General features: G+C 41.7%; 2 protein-coding genes across 3 annotated transcripts in view; one reads left to right on the top strand and one right to left on the bottom strand.

Annotated features, from left to right (window-relative positions):
* Nucleotides 1–1,216, bottom strand: part of KLHDC1 (kelch domain containing 1) — a 31,562-nt gene extending 30,346 nt beyond the window's left edge. The window contains exon 1 of one of the 2 annotated variants that reach the window (XM_064511800.1): nt 967–1,216. In XM_064511800.1, the coding sequence (XP_064367870.1) occupies nt 967–1,068 (102 nt within the window). In that variant the 5' untranslated portion in view covers nt 1,069–1,216. The remainder of the gene's footprint in view (nt 1–966) is intronic. The other variant, XM_064511801.1, reaches the window with a different exon arrangement.
* Nucleotides 1,217–3,044: 1,828 nt separating this feature from the next.
* POLE2 (DNA polymerase epsilon 2, accessory subunit) lies at nt 3,045–22,904 on the top strand. The gene is made up of 19 exons (XM_026117817.2): nt 3,045–3,159; nt 4,391–4,491; nt 6,785–6,860; nt 8,299–8,376; nt 9,393–9,486; nt 10,988–11,062; nt 12,265–12,348; nt 12,926–12,982; nt 13,392–13,440; nt 14,429–14,501; nt 15,095–15,267; nt 17,331–17,420; nt 17,615–17,669; nt 18,853–18,912; nt 19,013–19,090; nt 19,546–19,654; nt 21,324–21,500; nt 21,703–21,770; nt 22,708–22,904. The coding sequence occupies exons 1-19, from the start codon at nt 3,092–3,094 to the stop codon at nt 22,724–22,726; spliced, it is 1,584 nt and encodes a 527-aa protein (XP_025973602.1). The 5' UTR covers nt 3,045–3,091; the 3' UTR covers nt 22,727–22,904.
* Nucleotides 22,905–22,932: the final 28 nt, after the last annotated feature.

Below are 22,932 nucleotides of genomic sequence, written 5' to 3'. Positions count from 1 at the left end.
GTTCTCTTTCAGACTGAACTCATCCAGAGCTAAGAGTCATAAGGATTTATTTATACCAGAACTGTCAGTGGTCCTTTGATGGAGAAAAGCAGATGTGTTCTAGTCTACCATCAGCACATCTTAGAAATGACAGAATTGCTTTCTGAGGGAGGAAACATGCTGCGTCTAACAAAAAGAATACTAAGAATAATTAAAAAATGTGGGGACTCAGAGGCAAGAGCGTGAATGATACAAAAGGATCACTGAAAAAATACAGCCCAGCATTATAGCTGTCACCCCCACAAAGGGAGGGAGACGAGAGAAATATTGAGCCCAGCACACACATGAAGTACCTGTTGGTAGGACAGAGGGAGCGACCTGGCTCCACGGACCCTTCCCAAATATACGCTGCATAAAGCAGAGTATGGAAAACGGGGCAGCAGGCAGCTAAACAAGGGGATACTATTGATGCCGGTTTCAGGAACTAATCCCCAGGGAAGAGGATAAGCGGGACAGAGGAGGATAAACACCCGGAGGGGCCGAAGACCCGCGTGTGGGGGGGTGGCCACTCCCGCGCGCGCGCCTTTCCCCTCAGAGCAACCGTTGAACCGTTCCAAAGCCACATCCCGCGCGCGCCGCCGCCGCCATTTAAAGCGCCCGCCCCTCCGGCGCGCGCGCCGCCGCCGGCCAATCAGCGCCCGCGCTGAGGTAAACAGCGCTCGGCTCCCGGCCCGCTGAGGGGCAGCGCTAGCTGAGGGGGCGGCTGGGGGCGCCGCGGGCAGAGCAGGGCGGTGGGGCAGCCCCACACCGCCCCGCTCCCCCTCCCTCTCCGGGGCTCCCTAGCGCGGCGTCCCCTGTAGCGGCGGCGGCGGCGCGCCGGCCCCGCCGCGCGGTTCCTCGCCCCCCCCCCCCCCCGCCGGCTCTCCCCACTCCGCCTCCCGCTCGTCCTCGCCCCCGGAGCCCTCCGGCCGCCGCCTCCCGCCTTACCACGTATCCCCCCCACACATAGAGAAAGTTCCCGTCCACCACGGCGCAGTGGCCGCTCCGCTCCTCGGCCACGCAGAACTGCTCCGCGGAGTCTGCCGCCATCTTGGGAGGAGGAGGAGGAAGCGGCTGGCCTGCCTCAGCGCTCGCGTCCCGCCACCGCCTCCTCCGGGAGAGGCTGCGGCTCGCCGCCGGTCGCTCCCCCCCGAGGCGGACGGGAAGCGAGGAGGGTCCAAAGTGTGGGGCGTCACGGGGTGAGGGGCCGCCGCCGCCTCCCCTCGGCGCCGGCGGAGCCGCGGCGGCGGCTGCCCGGAGGCGCCCGGCGGGGGCAGGGGGGGTTCCCCGGGGCGTCCCGCTGCCCGGACTGCCGCAGCGGGGCCTGTGCTTGGCGAGGGCGGCCCTCGCAGCCCTCCTGGAAGGGGCTCTCTCCCCAACGAGCAGCCTAATAACTGTGGGTCGTCTGCCATCACGTCCCAAACCATATATATTTTTCTCATTGTTTGAGGGAGCTCCACTCACCAGTAGTACAGGGTTCATTATACAGTGTTTGCTATATATTGGTCTGCCCTTAAACAGCAGGCTAGAAAAGCAGTAGCCTCTTACACTGCCATGCTAGTGCTTATGCTGTTACATCAACAACCCAGTCGATTCCAGGTGAACTGTGGGTGCAGTTAGAGCGAATGGAGTTAAAAATAAAATGTACAGCTCTTCAGAAAGGAGGTGCCAGTGGAGCTTGTGGGAAATGAATGCTGCCACCATGTAAAATGACTTCAAAAAGTAATTATAAAGATTTTTTTTGTGCGAGTGGGACGTGTGTTTCTTCCGTTAGAGCTAGAAGGGAGGACATTAAGTAATCCTGACAATGATTGCTAATATTAAAATGAAGAAATGTAATGCTGCTGGTGCATTGGGGTGATGGTTAAAAACACAGGAAAAGCATTTGAAAGAGTTAAGAAAAACAGGGTAACAGACAAATTCTACAGTACAAACATACAGATCAAACAGAGCTACAGTGTGATGTCTCAGAAGGGCTGAGGAGCAGCGCAAAGCAGCCTTTGGCTTTTGCCAGTGGAGCACTGACAGGCATGAAAATGAGATCTCTGTCGTGCTTGGCGTAACAAAACGGTTGCATCGATTCACCTTTGTCACGAGGTAGAGGTGCCGTCTGATTGCAATCCACCAGCCTGTCTCGGCACGGCAACCCTGCTCTGCTCCCAAGCCGCGCCAGCGTGTGCCGAGTCTCCAGCACTGCGATGTCCGGTGAAGTTGTGGCAGACGGCGGAGGCAGAGAGCTGGGCAAAACTTCCAGAGCAGGAGACAGATGGCTTTGTGGAGCAGGAGTCCACAGCTCACGCTAAAATACTTTTATATCTCCGGTGGGAGGCTCCGGCAATCTAACAAAACCCCACGTACAGCAGGATGCTGCAGGAGCGTGCTTTATATTCCAGGCTTTGGCCATATCTCAAAATAAAACGCTTTCCTTTTGTTAGAAGAGGGTGACCTTCCTTTTCCAGATGAGACGTGAGCTAGATGCCAAAATTAGATTTTCTGTAGAGAATAAGCAGCAATCGTAGCAAATAGGAGATCTGATGTAATCATTGGATTCATAATTTGCACCAAAAGATAGCTGCGTGTCTGAAATGGAAAAGGGACCATATTTCCTGCCAAAATACTTGAGATCTGTCAGATGGTAGCTTTTCATCTAAAGAGAATAGATTCAGCTTCACCCATGAGCTTCCTCCCGAATGAGGAGGATTGATTGTAAACGACTCAGCTGAGAATATAGAAAATAGTCTGACTTTTTTTTTTACCTGGCCTTACATCCCTGCAGCCTTTTTTGGGGGCCATGTGTACGCATGAAGACAAGAGAGGACAGAGATGTGCTTGCTGGCAAAGACAGGACGGACTGGAAGGCATCCCTGGCTCGCAGTGCTGGGGGATGACAGTGACTGCTCGGGGGGGACCAGCAGCAGAGCTGAGAGTTTACAATCCGCTAAACTCAGCGCCGCGGAGGGAGCCCCGCGGGCAGGCGGGGAGTCCAGGGGCCGGGCCGCGGCCTGCGCCCGCCCCGGGGCCGGGCCGGGTCGGTGAGGGGCGGCGCGGCGGCGCTTGGCGCCAACCGCCCGTCATGGAGCCGCCGCGGCTGCGGCGCCGCCTGGGCGCCGCGTTCCGGGTGCGCGGGCTGCTGCTGCGCGCGTGAGTAGCGGGGCCGGGACCGGGACTGAGCACCGGAGCCGGGACCTGGACCGGGCGGGCCGCGGGGGGCGGCGGCTCCACCCCCCCGCCCCGCGCTCTCCCTCCTGAGGCGATTTCCCGCCACTCGCGGCGCCATCTATGAGCTGCCAGGGGCCCTGTTGCTCCTGGTGTTTTTCCCCTCAGGATCGTGTTTTAATCCTGGTTCCATTTTGTTTCTGGCGCGGAGGGGATGTGGTTGTTCTGGCCAGCGTCCTAGTCCTTTCATTAGCTGGAAGCCCAAGTTCAGGGCTGCTGGCTCCCGCCGCGGAGACGCTGCGAACAGAAACGCTGTTTTTGGTTGGCCGATGGGTGATGCTGATCATCAAGTTGTTATCTTTAAGTGCTTCTCTGTGGTCTAAGGGCAAGGGAAGAAATAAATTCCTAATTCTCACTTTACGTATTATCCTAATTCTCATTTTTATTTGGGCTGCTTTGCCTAGAGAAGGATAGGCTGGGGGGGGGGATCTAAGTGCAGTCTTCTAGACCTAAAAGATGGTTATAAAGAAGATGGAGGTACTCCACAAGCATGCACAGTGTCAGGACAAGAGGCAACAGGCACGAGTTAAAAAGAAAAAACTATTCACTGAAAGAACCATTAAACATTGGGACAGGTTGCCTGGAGAGGTGGGATCTCCCTCAGTGGAAATATTCAAGGCTTGGCTTGACAGGGCCCTGGGTAATGTCATTTAAGGCCATCGCTTCCAACAGAAGGTTGGACCACATGATCCCAGAGGTTCCTTCCACTGTGGACTTTCCTATAATCCTGTGAAAAAACAGCTCACACGAGAACAGCTAAGCGCTGGGACAGGACCCAGAGAGGCTGAGATCTCCGTCCTCGGAGACATTCCCAGTTGGGCTGAACAAGGCTCTGAGCAATGTGACCTACCTCCTGAGTCCTGCTCGGAGCAGAAGGCTGGACCAGGTGACCTTCGACGTCCCTTCTAACGTGAATCTTTCTATGCTTCTATGAAAATGAGGTTCTCTCTGCCTGCTACTTAAATGCCATGTTTTTGATTCCTGATGATTTTTTTTGTTTGAGCTAAACTAGTGCGATGTTACACAGTATTGTTTCTACTTTTTTAATCACGAGGCATTTAGTGATTATGTGCACATCTGCCAAGATTATCATAGTTTCTATAAACTTTAGTGAATATTAATTGCTTTTTGAGCTAACTTTCTTCATTCAAATTAGGGATGCTATTAACTATCTTACTGAAGCGCTTCAGTCCATCAATGAAGTAGAGCTTGAAGATGTAATTGAGAACATCATTGATGCCGTTGAAAAACAGCCTTGTAAGTAAACAGTTTTTTCCTAAGCTTGCTAATTTTATCTTGCCCTTATAGTGTTATTTAGACAAAGTTGCTGGCAGCTTGTGCACTAAGGCGTTGTTCTAATCTACCACATTGATCATGATAAATGTATTTGTGGACTTTTTGTTTTGCTAAATACTGAAGTTTGTCATATCAGCAAAAGGTAGTATAATTTTGCCATTTAAAATGTTGGCAGCTTGGTACCTCCTGACTTTACCACAAGCAGCAAAATTCTTCAGTGCCAGCTCAGAACAGCACCTGAGTTCGTATGGGCATCTTTGCATCTGGAACTATCATTTTAAGTATTAAAATAAACCAAAGAAATTAATTTAGGTGATATTCTGTAGTCCAGCTCCAGAAAAGGGAAAGGGTTGTTGACAGCTATAATCTTGGGAGGTTAGCTGTGACTGTAAGAAGAGAGTGCAGTAGCAGATGTAAGTGCACCGGTATGACAGTCCAGCATATTAACTGAAACCAACTATGGATGGAGTTTTACCAGCACCTGGATTTTCTCCGAAGCAGTAAGGCAGACGTTGATGCTCTGTTATAGCAACCTAATCTTATGGTAGTAACACTGGACAGAAGGTGCTGATAACAGTTGGGGCACTGTAGCACTGGAGAAGCTGTACCTGCTTGGTGTGTGACACATTGTCAGAGTCCATAGATGAGTAAGTCCAAAAGTGCAATCCAGAAAACTCCTGGAAAAACCATAAATACATGAGAAACCTGAAGTGTCGAGCTTTTGCTGGTTAAGTTCCCATGGTCCCCACCATTCTGAGCATGCCTGAAACTTTTTCATCTCAGCAGGAGAAATGTGATGGGGGCAGCCTCCTGCTAAACTGGGGCATTATGCCCTGCTTGACTGAGGCACAGATAAAGTGTCCCTCCTCCTGAGTGAGAGGTGCTCAGAACACACCTGACAGCCTGACAGCACGAAACATTTAAGTTGCAGCACCTTTAGTTAAAGCACATGACCAAGAAGGCAGTGCTGATACCTGGCATATGTGTGTGTTTACAGATCAGAACTCATGAGAACTAGGAAACCTGGGCTCAGTTTAATTTTCCTGCTGAGAAGATTCAAATACATAAAAATATGATCTAAATGCTAGGCTTTAGATGAATTGGGGAAACCTTTCAGCCTATCCTGTCTAAACTGAATTAGATCGAGGGTGGACACGTGCTTGCCATATGTGCAGTTTAGCTAGGGCACCCAGTACAGAGGTTAGGATGGCTTTATGTTCTTACATCAGCCTTGGGAAAACAGCCGAGCGCTGATCAAACAGAGCGTAAAAGCAGTGTAGAGAGCTGGTCCTGATCCAGCATAAAGCCTGGTGGTACAGATTAACTCATCAACATTTTTGAACAAATTCGAACCAGTACAAGAAGTTCTAGGACCAACGTAGTTAGCCGTAGTTACCGTACTCTCTAACGCTGGCCTTGTCCAAGGCAGGATTTTGTGCTATAAATTCCAGTCCTGTACAGCTAACTGCAGGGAGTTGTTTGAGAAGAGGGTAGATGTACAATTCAGACATGCTGGTCCCTGATGTGATTCCTTCTAGCTCACTTAGTGCCCTTTTCGCTCTGCAATTCAGCACTATCTTTCGGAAACTCTTGTTTTAAATCCCATGCCCTGGATAGGGAACTCCGGTGCTGATTTTTGGATACTGATTTCTGCTTGGGGAGCCCAGCAGTCAGGCTTGGCAATACTGACTGTCACTAAGCCCAAGTCCTTTTGTGAATCTTCGCATTGGTCTTTCCTTCAAATTCAGCAAAACATTAGTATTTAGAAAATGTTTTTGAATTTCAATGATCAATTTAACATCCATGAAGACACCAATGTGCCTATCTCCAAGATTGTGTTAAACTGTTTGAATACTTATTTATGACAGCAATCTGTGCGATAATGTTCTGGAACAAAATTAACCTCCAGAATGTGAAAGCTCACATCTAACACTTTTGTAGTATATTTGGCAGCTTTACATAAACTATAATTATCTTGTTCTCCATGTTTAGTGAATTAATGGTGGGCACAATATGTGTGTGGGTTATTTTTTTTGGAGATACATCCTTCTGATAAGGAGATTAAATAATCTGTTTGTAAAAAAATGATAGAGAAAACAGTACGTGTCATTAGCTTTTAGAAAATATGCTTATTTGTGTTGTATATTCTTCTTAGGTGACTGAACCATTTTTGTAAAATATTGAGACCTACGTACTTTCTTACTTATCACTTTCCACAGACTGCAGTTTTAATCCTTTGAAATGTTCTTTTCAGTGTCATCTAATATGATTGAACAATCCATGGTGGAAGCAGCCGTCCAAGAATGTAGCCAAGCATTAGATGAAACTGTGTACGGTGAAATTATTTTTTATATGATGTTTATGGGAGTTAGTATGCATTCCCTTATTTCTTCTTGGGAAATAAATGTCAGGCACTTTCTGCAGTGCTACACATGCAGTAGTTGCTTTGTGCTTTTGTCTTCCTGATACTGCCTTTTGAAGGTTAGTAATGTTCCTTCTTAGAAAATTTGTTCTCATGGATAGGCCTGTAGGGGATTCTAAATATAATGCTGACATTCTGGAATTAAAATGCTATGGTTATGTGTTACGTAGGATACAAGATGAATATTAATCAATAAAATGAACCAGTAGTGACATTTTAGAGAAAACTTGTTGCTTCTGTGTGTTTATTTCCTTTTCTCCAGATCAAACTGATATAACATTATTTTTCTGTCTTTCATAAGATACCTCTTTTCTGAAAGCGCTTGGAAGACTTTTCCTCCAGGGTGCTTGTTTCTGCTTTTTGCATAGCAGGGTTGTTTTTTGAAAACCATGATTGATTTTCGCTCTTCGATAACTAAGCAGAGAGCAATTATTTGATCTTCTGAGAGCTTTATTTGTGACTATAATGAATGTATTTTCTTTAATCTTTACTTTGTGTATTGACATTGTAATGCAAATTGTGAAAATAAATGGTTTGTTAAGCATGTCAATTAGATACTGTGATCCCACAGTTCCTCATTGTGAAGCACATTTATTTTTGGCTTTTCTCAGAGTTGTTGCAATCTCTGCAGTGCAGACAGCTTGAGTGTGACTTTCTTTGTGTCACTTCATATACGTAATGTATTTTAAGCTTCAAAAGTGAATAGAAATCTGTGTGCACAGTTTCTCAGTGCAGAGTCCTTCTAAATGGAATAGGATCACAGGGCCAGCCTTAAAATTCTCTTGAACTCCGTTCTGGAAAGCTTGAAGACAAAGTTTTCTTAGAAATGCTCTCTGAAGCCTAAGACATCATTGTCTGTTAGGCAGTGATGGATGTCCTGTGCTTGCAAGCCTTAGCGAAGGCTGATGTGATAATTTTTATTTACTCTGATGAATTTGATCTGATTACAGTAAGAGAGAAACAAATGGCATCAGTGGATAGAGCTGAACCAGTAAGTAGAAGGAGATAATAACAACTCCATTAATAATCTGAAGAGTAGTGTACATCCATTGTTTAAGTGTATTCAGGTTAACTATGCCAAAGCTGTTCTATTGTCAAAAAAGATATTGGAGGATGGTAATGGAAGAGGAGAGTGTCCCTCTCTCATTTCTAAATAAATTTCTAAAGAGTTTCTTTCTTTGAATTAGAAGGTGCTATAATAGCCAATAGGTAAAGTGAAGAGGGAAAAAGGGTGATGGCACACAGTGATAGTGAATAAAATCAATACTGTTTGATTCAGGTGTTTTGTTTTCTTAGTGTTTGTATCTTCTGCTTCAAATAATGCTGTAAATATATTTTGATTTCAGAGAAAATGTTTTCAACATTATTGGGGCCTTCGATATTCCACGTTATATTTATAACTCAGAAAGAAAGAAGTTTTTACCGTAAGTCTTGCATATTTTTTCAGCTACTTCTTGTTTTTTTTTTTTTTAAGTCTCTATTTCTATATGTTGAAATGTCTGTTTTCTAATCTTTCCCTCTTGGGTCACCTCTTTTGAGCCTTGTGTGAGAAAGAGATAATTTTGTTTCATACTCCCTAAAGAGCCAGGCAGGCTCTGTGATAAATGATGGCTCATAAATAAATGTGCCATTGGGTTTTCCCTGGTCCAATAGCTTGAAGCCCAAACATGTCATCTGTTTCTCTTGTGGCAGTGTATTCTGTGGTGCCTGTGACGTTACTAGCTCTGAAACTTAGGCGTTTATCAGATAAAAAATGTTCAGACCATTTTTATGCTATTCAATGAATAAAAGAGAGAGTAAGGCTAAGGACATGTACCAATAAGTTTTGTGTTTGTTCTTTTTTGTATTTGGCTGTTTAATTTTTTAAATAAATTTGGTCTGTCAGTTGCCTGTATTTATTTCTGAGACTGTAGCTTACAACTCCCAGAAGTCCTAGGGCTTTCTAAAGAGAGTTACAGAATGTTTTTAAAAAAGAAAAGTTAGCAGCTACAGGCGATTCCATAGTTGGAAAAAGGGAGAAGTAGCTGCAAGTATTGGCTGTAAGTATTTTCCTAGCTAAAGAATTTACCTTTAACAGCAAGTAGCCCAGACAAAGATGCCAAGCCAAAAAGAGGCTGTGCTTTCAAAAAGCTTAGCTGTGGAATGGATTGCGGTTCGTTGTGAAGGGTTGCACCTACCTTCTTGTAACATGCAGCTCGTTTTCTAGCATAGAAAGCATAGCATGGAAAGATAGATCTTGAGGACTGTGAGTTAGAGGGAAAGGAAATGGATGTCGCCTTTAGAACGAATAGACACAGCATCACTAGCAGAAATCTTCCTTTCTGAATAAATAAATTATGCAGTAGTACTGTAGCTTTTGGAACTTCCTACAACTTTAAGATTGACAAATCGTTATTGGGTATGTAACCTACCTATCATGATTTTGTTAAACTTTTCGCAGTCTGTCAATGACCAACATTCCTGTACCAAATTTATTTGGAACTGCCAGAGATAAAGCCGAGTTATTTCGTGAACGCTACTCCATCTTACAACAGGTCAGAAAAAGTTTTGCTTTGTTTCACAAAAGGCAAGAACAAAATGCTATTCTTTTATGTTCTTGGACAAGTGTACACCAGTGTTTTGTGCTGAGGTGCTTGTGTGAGCTACAGTTTAAGTGAAATCTGAGTTAGCATAAGATCTGTACTAAGTTTTATCAGCCCTCTCGATTGACACTGTACAACATTATGGATACTTCTGTTTCTATATTTTAGCATCATGTCATAAAAGAGGATTAGATATTTTACGTGTCTTGCTCTTGTGTCTCCTGCAGGCTATTTCTGTGCTATGTTAACTAGCATGTCATTGCGTGTAGTGCTTGTTGAGATGATATAAACCTGCAGCCCTGGGAAGCTCTCATTTAGGCTGTCCTTGAAGCATTCAAGTTTGCTTCTAGTTTATTTAATTTATTCCTTTTCCATTTTTCAAAATGCTCCGAAATAGCCAGCCACTTGTTGTCATCTCTTGGTGCCGCATGTATGTTGTGCTCTCTTGTGAGCAGCTCCGGAACAGAGCTCCCCAACATGCCTTGCTCTGCACCACTGTGGCGGGAGCTGCAGGTGTTTACAGGACCTGCAGGTAGTGGCTCCAGACCCGTCTGTGCACACAGCCAGGATGAGTCAGTGCTGCAGCACTCGCTGTCTGATCATCCCTCACGACAGTGCCTCAGCCCTCTGCTTTCCTTTCTTCCACTCACTCCACAAATTGGATCCCACGGTTACCCACCTGCTTACTGCCTGCTGCACGCTGCCTGCCTCTGTTGTGCAGCGCGGCGTGATCAGGGCTGGGATGGGGAGCGGATGGCTGATCAGCCGACCTGTTAAATGTTTGTCAGGTGCTTGCGCTAACCGCTGGTGTCAGTGGGCTGGTCCACAGGCCAGGTCGTGCTCCGTGCCGGCAGTTACCATGCAGAGCTAACTGCCTGTGCGCAGCCCCTGACCCAAGCTGTGGGTGAAGCATACGAATAGCATGTCAACAGAGCATACTGGTATCCTGAGGCCTCCTCTTTTCCTAGCCTGTATTGTGCTATTGCACCTCTTTATCTGACAGCTTTATATAGGCTCTCCGTTGTAGAGGTTTTGTGTTTGATTATCGTATTTATTCTTTGCAGACCTCCAGAAAAGTGAAGGTTCAGGTCACTCTGTGGGTGAGGGCTGCCAATGTCATTAATTACTGCTCACGTTATACGAACTGAGAGCAATGTGTTTGTTCCAAGAGGAGGCTTTCAGACTGCGTAAAAAACATTGAAAGAAGTGAAAACTTCTAAAACGCATTTTCTTCATACTCTCTGCAGTTTATGTGTTAAAGTGTTGCATACTCCTATTATTTTAAAAAATCCTAGCCAAAAGAACTGATCATGCTCAACAAATCAAAAGTTACTGCGTAAAGGAGAGTAAGAGAACTTGAAAAAAAGCATTTTGTATAGTGGTTATAATGAACTGTCTTTTTGACAGCACTTCTTTTTTTTTAAACTGATTACTTCAATTTTGGTTTCTGCAGAGGACTCATAGACATGAGTTGTTTACTCCTTCAGCAGTCGTTGTTCATCCTGATGACAGTAGGAGCAAATTTCAGGTAAAAAAAAAATCAGTTTTTTTCCTCAAAGGGAATTGTACCAGGAGTTATACTTTAATGCAGTAATAGTTCTTCAATGACAACTTATTTTTACATCCAGTATGGGTAATCAATGAAAATGAGTTATTTTCTATCATTTTTAGTTGTAGTGTCAAAAATGCAGTTATTTGGCTCAGATCAGCATGATGACCAAGGCACTCAAAAGCAGCTATAAAGTCTACAAGAAGTGTGGCTTCCTGAGGCAGAAGTACAATAGCTGATCACCTTACTACGCTTTGCTTCCCTTCATTTGGGGATATTTTTTCCTGCTTCTTTCTTTCATAAGCACTAAATCCACAAACACAGAACTGAATAAGGTCATGACAGTCTGCTCTGTTCCCATCACAGCTTTCTCAGATGATCTCTCCATATTATATAATTATTATACGTTAAAAAAGATTCTATGTGTATGTTTGTCACTGGGTACCAAATGACTGCTCTTGCTTTGCTCAGCTTGCCTGTTCACAGCCTACCGTCATGTAGAAAAAACAACTGATCTTTGTTGAACTGAGCTTGCATCTCCATCCGGACTTTATAGGCATCTTTCTCTCTTGACTGCTTCCTGTCCTCCCTGTCAGCGTTGGCATATGCATTTTTTATGCTGGTATTGTAAGAGGATTGTTTCTCTCAACTGCAGCTTGACAGACCAAAATAAGTTTGTCCAGGAATGGCAGACAGCATGTTGTGTTGTATCACCTGTCGTTACCCTGGAGAGTTCCTCTTCATCCATCTGAGCTTCTTCAGTAAAAGTAATTAGTGGTATTGGGCGAATGCAGGCTGGCCTTGTGGTTCAGACTGGATCCTCCCAAGGAGCCTGTGTTATTACAATTGACATTCTGATGCAAGAGCAGAATTTACCACTGTTCTTTTATCAGTTTTAATCCACTTGTAAGCCAAAAAAAAAAAAACAACCCACAATAAATATTTACTTGCTGAGCAGTTCTCTATGCTAGCAGCCATTACTGGAAATCTTTTCCAAAACTGCTGCATTTGACATTCAGAAATGTATCCCTGATTTTTCTAATAAGCCTGAATATTGCCATAGCTCATTTGTGTATTTATATGAAAATATGCACTGTGCAGTGCTCTGTCTTTATTGCTTAAGAATAGGTATTTGGAGAGTTTGATTGAATTATTACTTAATTCTTTGCCTTTGATTCCAGCTTAAAACAGTAGAAACTCTATTGGGCAATACAGCTAAAGTGGGGGAAGTGATTGTCCTTGGGATGATAACTCAGCTCAAGGAGGTAGGTTGCTTTTTGTTGTGGGATATCTAGGTCACCATACATTCTGCATTATAATATATTAGAAAATGAGGTGGTTTAAATTTCTCATCACTTTATCCTGTTCATATAAGTTGATGGCAAAACCCATAGCAGTGGCCAATGGTTCAAGATCCATTCCCTAAAAAGAGACTTTTTCATGAGCTGTCGATGCTAGTACATAAGGGAAAATGCCTTACTCTTCAGAGTACAGAATTTTGTAATGCTTTATGTCAATAACCAGAACCAGTTACGTTTTCTAGCTGTACCTCAGTTTTGAACCCTGGAGCCTCCAAAACAGTTTTTGGACTTGCCATTGCATTTGACCATGGTTGTAGAGGAGAGGTGCACCAGCAATCAAAATTGCAGCCTATCTAAGTGAAGCTGCTAAAATATAGTTACTATAAACTACATTGTTTTTTGTTCTGCCACTATGCTCTGAGCTTATAACAGTAAACGCTTGGCTAAACCTTTTCTAGATGCTGATTGATAGATGCTTCTGATTAAAGCATTTATGTGTTTGGATGTGTTTTACTTTATTAATTTTTTTCCTGTTTTTTAGGGGAAATTCTTCCTAGAAGATCCTACAGGAGTTGTCCAGCTAGACCTTAGTAAAGCAATATCCTTTATTTGTGATTTAAAACTTGAAGAAATGCCCTATAGACCTGGAGATTCATTCAGATTGAATGAATAAATAATTAAATATTTACCTTTTTAAATAGAAAATTGCAGCCCCATCTTTTCTTTTTCTCTTTTGCAAATTACTGGGTTGCTGCAGCTCAGTGCCCTTTCATGGAGACTGCTAGGACAAGGTTAATATTCCTCCTAGTGGAAGCAGAGCGTGTACCTGTTTCTGTGCTGCTTATGAGCTAACTGCTTAGCTACCAGGTGATCGCCTGACTCTTAAGACAGCCTATGAACTTTCGGTAGTGTCCAAATGTATTACACCACCAGCTGGAAAACAAACTTCATAAAACCAATTTCAGAGTCCTGATCTAAGAATAATATATTTCTTAACCGTTCTGTACCAGTTTCACAGTGGTTTATATACTGAATCGTGCTTTGTTTTGGCAGAAGGTAAAGCAGAATATTTTTCCTAATTTGTAATAAATTATTCTGTGCTTGGTCTGTTGCTGCAATTACATGTCTGCTAGATTTGGCTAAAGAGATAAGTCTCACATTGGTGACTGAGATTTTTGGCCCTAAACTTGGATCTTTCCTGCTCTATTGTTATCTCGTGGGCTCTGGAGGCAGAGACAGAGCTCTGGTTTTCAGTAATGTCAATGAGATCTGAGCATCTCTAGCAGCTTTGAGGATTGGCCTCAGTTAGCCTGGCTGCAACATGCCTGGAGAAGATATGGCTAGATTAGCAAGACAGACTAGAATAACTGAACAGTATGATTTAACAATCAGAAAATGCTGCTTTTTGATGGCGAAGCTTCAGTCCTTCAGAGTCTTTGATGAGACTTCTCATTAAGATGATGTGAGAGCTTACAATTTTGGAGTCTTGGATGTGTTTTAGCAAAATGATGGACAGCAACGTTTGTAGGATTTTACTCTGCAATTTTCATAATCCCAGTTTATTTTCTAATAATGTATCTTGTGTTTAAAATTTGTGAAATAAACTAAATAGAAGTTAAGAGCAAGAATGGTAGTAGGGACAAGTATCACTCTATTACTTTTAACAGAAGGAACAGTTCTTGAGAAAGGATGCAGTTTGATGTAGACTTCATTCAAGGCAAGGCCTGTAAAAATGGTTCCTGTTCCCCTACATTCTCCTTCAGCTGGATTGAGATGATTGTTTTTGTGGCTGTACAATAAAACCACTCTAAGAAACGACTGGGGTGAAAAATAGCTAAGTTTCTTGCTCAGCCTGTTTTTCAGCCAGAGAGTTCCCTGGTCTGGTTCACCACCAAACAGTGGGGCTATCACAAGAGCGGGATTGATGGAGGCTGGGACTAGCTAGACTAGCTATATAGCACAGCTGCCAACTCTCTGACTAATGTCTAGGACATGATGTTATTAGAAAAACTAAAGGGTGTTTTGTTGTTGAAAAATGTCTTAGGTTGGTATGAAGATGAAGTTTTTCATGTGAACGCTTTTGGATTTCCGCCTACTGAGCCTTCTGCTACCACTAGGTATAAACCTGACTTTTGCCAACCTCACTCTGTGTATTTTGTTATGACTTTCAAGTAATAGCATTAGTATTTTTTAATTTCTGTGACATTAAATATGCAAATCTTTTGCCTCACCAAACGCTTCAAGATAAATACCATGTTAGGAAGATAGGCAATGCTGTGACTCGCCAGTTCACTTGGACGGTAGCTAAAGCCCATAATCTTAGCAGAAGAAACCCTCCCAAAGGCCACTGGGTTCTGCATATTATTAATAATTGTGATATACACCATTTTGAGTTGTAAGACTAGGCAACTATTATATGGAAATAAGAAAAAGGGGTGCATATGTTGCTCAAGGAATGAATATGGGAGAGAACGCAGGATAAATACTACCCTGAGATGATCTGTTAAATTCTGGCAGGGCACACCTGTGTTTTATATCTGGATGACTGCCATTTCTCTTCATTAGTTTCTCCATGAAACATGAAATGATTACTGATACTATCTGAGCTATCGTTCATAGTAATAATCAAAATGGTTCAAATGAGCCCTAATGAAACCTAGTAATGATTTAGGAAGCGAACAGAATTAACCTAAATATTTTAATAATGTAGAGCCTACTATGGAAATGTAAACTTCTTTGGAGGGCCGTCTTCAGCTTCAGTAAAGGCTTCTGCAAAACTGAAACAGCTGGAGGATGAAAATGAAGATGCCATGTTTGTATTTGTTTCCGATGTATGGCTGGACCAAGCAGAAGTACTAGAAAAGCTTCAAACAATGTTTTCAGGTAGGTGGGAACTGCTTTGTCCTTGTCCCCTGCTGTGGCTGGGTGTTCCTGTCCCCTCCCTGGTGTGGGCTGAGAACTTTGACCGCAAGGTGAGCCAGTTCAGCAAACCATCCCAGCAGAAAACAAACTGCCTTGTTGGGGAATTAACTTTATGCTGGTTCAGCTTTCTGAACTGTTTATTGTGTGATTGCTCGCCTGAGCACCGCTGTTCATGCAGGAGAGGCTGGACAGTGTACAACTGAGAGCAGGACTGCCCCTTTTAGCAGCAGCTAAGTGTTAGGCCGACTTTATTGTCAAACTATGATCTAAATGTGCTTTCTTGTGAAATAATGGTTTGTGTGCCTTTTTACATATTTTTAAACAAAAGAGTTGGGCAACAATTTTCAAGAGTTCTGGTATTACTATGTTGTGTTCTTTTGACAAACTTCTGTTTTGAGAAAGCTAGAATAAGCCCAGCTGTTGCATTTTTTTTATAGGACCCCACTGAACCCAAGCCCAAAACCACTGAAGTCTCACTCTTTTAGTGATGGCTATTGCATTTCTTGGCTACTACTGTATTTCTTTTGGATCTCTCTGTAACAGTTTTAAAAATTGTGTTATATTATATTTTTGCAAACTGACACTTCCTTTTCATAAATCAGTTAGTACCATATTGTTTTGGAGAGTAGCCCTTTTATGTGATGTGACAAGAATGTTTCACTTATTTATGGAAGTTCTTCCTAAGCTTGGTTTAAAGAAAATTTCTTACTTCATTAGAGACCAGCACTCTCTCTTAACTGCTTTCTGGTTTTACCAATGAAAACTTGTTGTGATTTATTCTTAAAATATGAGCTGTTTCTTCCATACATCATTGCATTGGTAATGTTGACAGCATTTGGATAGCAAGCATCTGTGAGATCTGTGAATTGCTTCTTTGTATTCCAGAACACTTGGAACAGCTTGTCCTGTCTGTCTTAGGTAGAAAGTGTGAGAGGGTGGCTGCTTTAAAAAGAAAACAAACAAAACCCATAAAATTAAGGGTGGAAAACTGCTACTCATTTAAAGAAAATTGGACACAAATTATCACACTAGTAGAGAAGTTACAAAACCAATTCAATCTCTTGACAAAAGTTGGCAAGATCCTTGAAGTAAACTGAACCTGACCTAAGATTGCATATGTTGAAGTAATAAAGAGACCTTGGTCGGTGAGGTTAAATTGAACTGGCAAGGATGCACATATTACACTTAGTATTCCAAGATGGTGGGGGGTTTTTTATAGACAAGTAATAAACTTCAATTTTAGACTAAAAATCATAGCTGAGAGTAATAGCAAGGAAAAGGAACATTGATTAGCCATTTCTCTGGTATAAATAATTCTGCCCTATTTGTCAACTGAACTGAAAAACAGTGGAGTAAATCTAAGTCTGGGACAGCATATTAGGGAACTGGAATGTAGCTCGGAGCATGAGATGAATGCCTGAGTAAATATTTTTATGTTTGTTGTAGAGATGGGGATTGGGTTTCTTTTACTACTGGTTGCTATAAAGCATGTGTTTCTATGTGATTAGTAGTATTTTGAGGATTCATCAGATTCTTAAAATGCTCAGGCAGCTCTAGTTACTGTTGCTTTATAATCCTAAAGACTGAATTAAGTGTTAGAAGAGCCTTTGAACTGGAATGATGGCTGGAGTTTAATAATAATCCCGCTTGCTACCCACCTGCTGTTTTTCTCTTTAAGGAAAGAATGTGTCTTTAAATTGCATTATTTATTATAATTGTACTTGGTGTAATTATATGACCGGGTCAGTAGTTAGTTGGATACACGCAGACAGTGTTGTTGGAACTGGGCCTGTAGCTGTTCCTGCAGATAATGGAGGGCTTCCTCGGAGTGAGATTTGTGCATTGCCATCATCCTTCTTAAGCTACCTAAAGCCTGCGTGAAGAAGATGGTTCAGCTGTATTAATAGCAGCAGAGCTTGAAGCGCTGTTCCAGTTTCTGCTTTTCATGAAATGCACTGGAGGCTGAATGATGAAAGATACTGAAGTGGATGGATGTTACACTCACAGATACTCTTTTTTCTCAGGTTATTCCTCTGCACCTCCAACCTGCTTTTTCTTTTGTGGAAATTTTTCATCTGCACCATATGGAAAAAATCAAATTCAGTCACTGAAAGGTAGGGAAGCGTTTGTAGTCAGACACATGCAGTGTATTAAAATAGTGATGGCAAAACAATTTAAGAGAGCAGAAAATAAACCCATATTTTCTGAGTAACACCTTTTTGATGTATTAAAATACACAGGTGATTCATATAATGTGTGCTTATTGTCTAACCAGGTGTTGTATCATAGATTTTTTTTCTGACTCTAGGTTCTTTGAAGGCACTTGCAGATATAATATGTGAATATCCCAGCATTCATAAAAGGTACGCGGCAAAATGCTATGAAATGGGAAAGTTGTTTATTTTGTGAAAAGCTTTAATTGAATTACTTTAAGAAACTAACAGATCTCATGTTCCCCAATTACTGTGAACCAGCTATGATCAGATAGCAAGCTAGTCTTGTAACAGGCCTATACAATTATTTTGGGAGCAGTATAAGGTTTTGATTATATCTAGAATGTCTTGGTAATGCAAGCAGCTATTGAATGAGCAAACGTGAAGCTGTTAATCTCTGGAGCCTGATTCCCAGAAAGTGCTATTTAGGTGAACCTTTGTTTTTCTGCAGCTCCCTTGAAATCAACAGGTTCTGCCTGTACTGTGCTCCTTTATAAACTAATGTTCAAGTGCTCATGCTGCTAGGAGCAACTACAGGCTTTCAAACTGTACCAGCCCCAGAAGATGTCATCTGAAACGCTGACCAGACAGGGCGCCATCTCCTTTCTACCTTCCCATGACTGCATACACGGTTCTCCACAGCCATTAGTTTGAGAACTAACCAAAGCAATGCAATCCTGCAAAGGAGTCTTATATTCAAATCTTCTTGCATCTCAGCTCTGAGGAAGCCCCATTGCAGGCATGGAGGACTATACCATTCCTATGGGAGTCTGAATATATGAAGGAAAGACAAACAGGGAGAGAGCCAGGCTTATCCTTTCTGGCTTCTGACACTGCAAATTCATAACAGTAGCTCCTAAGCAGAGGTAGTTAATCAAATGGGCCCCTCAAGCGGGAATGGCCAACCCAAGGCTCTTGAATTCTTTGTGAGCTCTAAGCAAGCGTGTCCCCTGTGCTGCTCCTCTGCTGTGTGTCATGGTGGAGCTCTCTCGGTGCACGCTGCTGGGTAATCTGGGTTTCATGTAGGGGATCACGGAGCCTGTTACTGCTGAGTCCTGAGCCAAGCTGTGCTTTTGCTCCTACCCCCTTCCCACACTCAGTCTTCCTTTCACGGTGAGCAGTTTCTAGAGTTCCTCCACTTCTTTAGTGAGGAGTGAATATGTATCTTACGCTTTAGCTGCGATTTATGCAGTTCAAAGGTTAGGAAGAGCTCTCATCTCTGCTCCAGAATAGCTTGCTTACATGCATCTGTGGAGTAATGGCAGTATATGACCTAAACTTGGATACTTCTAGAATTGTTTTAACTAAAAGCGATACATTGAACTTCTTACAGTAGCCGATTTGTGTTTGTTCCTGGCCCTGAAGACCCGGGTCCTGGTTCTATTTTACCACGGTCAGTTTGCTACACTATTTTTTCAAATTTTAAGATACTGAGTTAAATAGTTAAAGAAGATAAGAGTCTTAGCTGCTTTATCTGTTGCTATTTATTTTAGACCTCCTCTGGCTGAAAGTATCACTCATGAATTCAGACAGTTGGTGCCATTTTCATTTTTCACCACAAATCCTTGCAGGTAACAGTCTAACTTTCTGCTATTGTTCATGCTCTTTTACTGAATGACTAATTTGAGTGTAGATGTAATGGTGTTAAATTTTCCAAATTATTTTAATTCCTCACTTGCATTAATTGTAACTGGTTTTAAATACATTAATACATGAATGCATTAGTGATGAAAGTTCATATACTTTCATTTACTGTGAAATAAAATAGTCTATGCATATACTTTTAATAAGATGGTTTGGAAGTAGTGCTAAAAGTTTGATAAGAGTATAAAAAACCTGCTCAAGTGCATCATGTTTTTCTGAATGTGGAGGGAATGAAGGGAAGATCGGGAAGAAGTATTTTAATTGAAATGTACTTTTTCGTTTTGCTGTAAATTAGAGGGAGAAGATCAACTTTCTAATACAGATCCTCATCTTTTATTGTTTCATTCCAATTCATTTAACTTCATTAACGTTTGCTATTTAGGATTCAATATTGCACACAAGAAATAATTATCTTTCGTGAAGATTTGGTAAACAAAATGTGCAGAAACTGTGTCCGCTTCCCTAGCAGCAACATGGATATTCCTAACCATGTAAGTGAGTTGTGTTCAGCACTTCTTGCTAAGGTCTCTCTGACTTTTTCTGTGGATCAGCTGGTCTGAATTTAGGGTGCTCTGGGCTGCATACTCCTTTAACACATACTCCTTTGCGAAGTCTTGTAAGAGTAACTGAGTTTGATGAAAGAATTGTAAAGATAGATCTAGAAATAGAGTATTCTTACTTTCATTTACATCTTCATAGTAAAATAACTGAAACTATGATACCGATTGATGGTGTTGATTCATTCTGACTGTCCCACTGCAGGCACCCTTGAACTCAGAACTTGCTAGCAGCTGACTGTTGGTGGGTATGCACCAGCAATGAACGTTGTACCAAGAAACATTGATTACTAAAGGGAAGGTTTAGGACAAATTACTTTTTGAGTCTTGATCAATTAAACAGTGACATTTGCACTAAAGCAGCATGTCACTGTTTTGAAAGGTCATCTGCTTCCTCTGATTTCTCACTTGAGGTCTTAACCTTGCTTTTGATTAATCTCCGCAGCACTTTGAGTTATGATTCTAGTTAATGAATGCACAGCAAGAGTTGATAGGACTTATTGATATAATTGAATCAGAGTGATTGGGCAATACTGGCTCATTGCAGTGACTGAGTCCGTTTCTATTTGTTTTATAGTTTGTTTTTGACTTGGTAACTTCCTCTTAACTCTTTCTTCCCCGTCTCCATCACAGCAGTGCTGCTATTTTTGTGAGTGTGGGGAACCATCTGTGGGTACTGATGCACCTGTTCTCTGTGTGCATGTGTTTGCACACATGCTTGTATACACCAGAAGCCTTCTTTCTCATGTTAGGAGAGGAAGAAATCATGAAGAAAACTTAGAATTACTTATTGCAACACTTATTTTCCAGTATCTGCAGCTAGAGATATTGGGCCGCTTTTGCATACTTTAGTTTTCCTCTGCCTTTTCTGCCTATATCATTAATTATTTAATTATACCATCAGTGTAAAAAGATGAATGGGAGAGAAATTAATAATGTCTTTAGGCCTCCTACAGTGTTAGTGGAATAACTGGGCATATGCTTTGTGTGTCATTCTTCTTTCACCAGCAGACCTTTTCACCAAGTTGCTGTAGTGATTTTGACTCTTTTGGGGAAATGGGACCCATTTGCACCTATGTGATTGATTAGAGATAATAAAAGTTTTCAAGGGACCTGAGCAGAGAGCTTCAAGAGCCAAGACACCTTGGCTGGAATCTGCTGAAGGAAGGGAGTTCCAGAGTCCAGGTGGTGTCTGGAGCAGGGCAGCTCCCAGAACACCAGACAAGGGAATGGAAATTGTTAGGGAACTGGAAGCCCCAGTTCAGGGAAAAAGCTGTGTTTAAGTGTGGATCTTGTGGTGAACTGGTATTGTGAGGAAATAAAACAGAAGCCCCGAGAAAGAAAACACAAAATAAAACTTGTAGCAGTGTTGGTACTTCCTGGGTTTGAGGAACAGCTGAGCAGATTCTGTGGTTTGTTGGAGAGTCTGATCAATGGAATAGCTGTGATATAATTTATTCAGACTGCCATTATGTGAAATAAAAAATTGTGACCTTAAAATACTGCCTGTTAGGTTGCAGAAAGGACTTTGTATAAGAAACAAACAGCAGGTGACTGTTGCAGGACAGTCAGCTAACTAACTTAATGTATTTTTATCTTGCAGTTTGTAAAGACTATATTATCACAAGGACATCTGACACCACTACCGCTTTACGTTAGCCCTGTGTACTGGGCCTATGACTACTCCTTGAGGGTGTATCCTGTGCCAGACATGCTCGTGATTGCAGATAAATATGACCCATTCACTGTCACCAATACTGACTGCCTTTGCATAAATCCTGTAAGATTTTCTTATGCTTTACCAATATAAGATTGTACTGGATTTCTATAAATAGCATTTAATTTACAGAGTGGAATTATTTAAATATTAGGCAAATTAGTGGGTGGTCAACTGCCAAAGGGAGTGCAGCTACGTTTAAGTGTGTCTTTTACTATTTGTATGGTATTTTCCTTATACAAGTGTGGTGTATTTTTCCTTACAGGGTTCGTTTCCAAGAAGTGGTTTTTCATTCAAGGTATTCTACCCCTCCAACAAGACAGTTGAAGACAGGTAAATATGTTCAGTTTCTTGTTTTAAGGAAATATCTTTTTATTTGTTGACTTTCTAATTCTCAGGAGGGACACAGAAAATCAATTATATAAATAGAGTAAATGTTCTAGCACTTAACATAGGCTGTTATGCTTCATACATATGCAGTGTAAGAAATCCAGATGCCTAGAATTAATAATAAATATAAATTTTATAAATGAAAATAAATTTAGAAATAATAAATTAGATATAATAAATAATACATTTAGAAATTTCAGTCAAATAATAATGTGATGAGAAGCATGATCCAAAAATTCAAAAGTAAAAGGAAAGATTTACTGTACTATATACTGTTCAACAACTGAGACCCAGCTGGGAAATAAATTTGATTCTGGAGGAAGTGTTTGTTACTTCGGTTAATTACACTTAGGGACAATTTTTGGTTCATTTTATGGTTATAGTTAAGCCAACAAGACACTTTAATGCTTTGATTTCTGTGCTTAATCTGTGCTAATTCATTCCAACTGTGGTCTTCCAGTGATTGAAAAAAAGATCAACTGCAACATAAATAAAATAAAAAGTATCAAAGGGCTTATAACTGTGATGAAATTTAGCCTCAGTTTGTAATCACCATGGTGGAACCCAGTGGGAAGAGTGCAAATTTATCTTGTCTGTCTCTCTGATTCAATTTCATGCCTTGTTGTAGAAGCTTTGTTTTTCTTAAATGGGTATATAATGCCCCAATATAAGGGACTTGATAAACGATACTGGTAATACCCATGTGACCTATACTGGAATATAGAAAATATACCACAAAGCTTTGTCGTGGTATTTAAGTCTTTAAATAGTTAAAAAAAAAAATCATCAAGTCTTTCATAGATCAAGAAATGGAATCATGTGTTATTTATTGTGTGCTTATTTAAAAAAACTAAATACTGGTTTTGTTTGGTATTTTCAGCAAGCTCCAGGGTCTCTGAATTTCTGCAAGACAGCAAAAAAGAATTCAGCATTTGTGATGTTACTGTAGTACTCATTTTAGATGGATTGATTTTATTATATATTACTGTGATTTTATTATATATTACTGACTGTTCAGAATAAATGTCAAAGCTAAAACTGGTATATTTTGTAAATAAATAAGCTTTTACAGGTAAAGATGCTGGCGTTAGCTTTTTTGACAAAA

Source organism: Dromaius novaehollandiae, chromosome 5 (assembly GCF_036370855.1).
Source record: "Dromaius novaehollandiae isolate bDroNov1 chromosome 5, bDroNov1.hap1, whole genome shotgun sequence".
Taxonomy (NCBI): domain Eukaryota; kingdom Metazoa; phylum Chordata; class Aves; order Casuariiformes; family Dromaiidae; genus Dromaius; species Dromaius novaehollandiae.
The sequence above is the reverse complement of the archived record's forward strand: the minus strand, read 5'-3'. Positions and strand labels throughout refer to the sequence as shown.

Coding starts and splice junctions, on each gene's coding strand:
- POLE2 (XM_026117817.2), top strand. CDS start 3,092: ATGGAGCCGCCGCGGCTGCGGCGCCGCCTGGGCGCCGCGTTCCGGGTG. Junction 3,160..4,390: donor CGCGGGCTGCTGCTGCGCGC/GTGAGTAGCGGG, acceptor CATTCAAATTAG/GGATGCTATTAACTATCTTA. Junction 12,349..12,925: donor TGATAACTCAGCTCAAGGAG/GTAGGTTGCTTT, acceptor CCTGTTTTTTAG/GGGAAATTCTTCCTAGAAGA.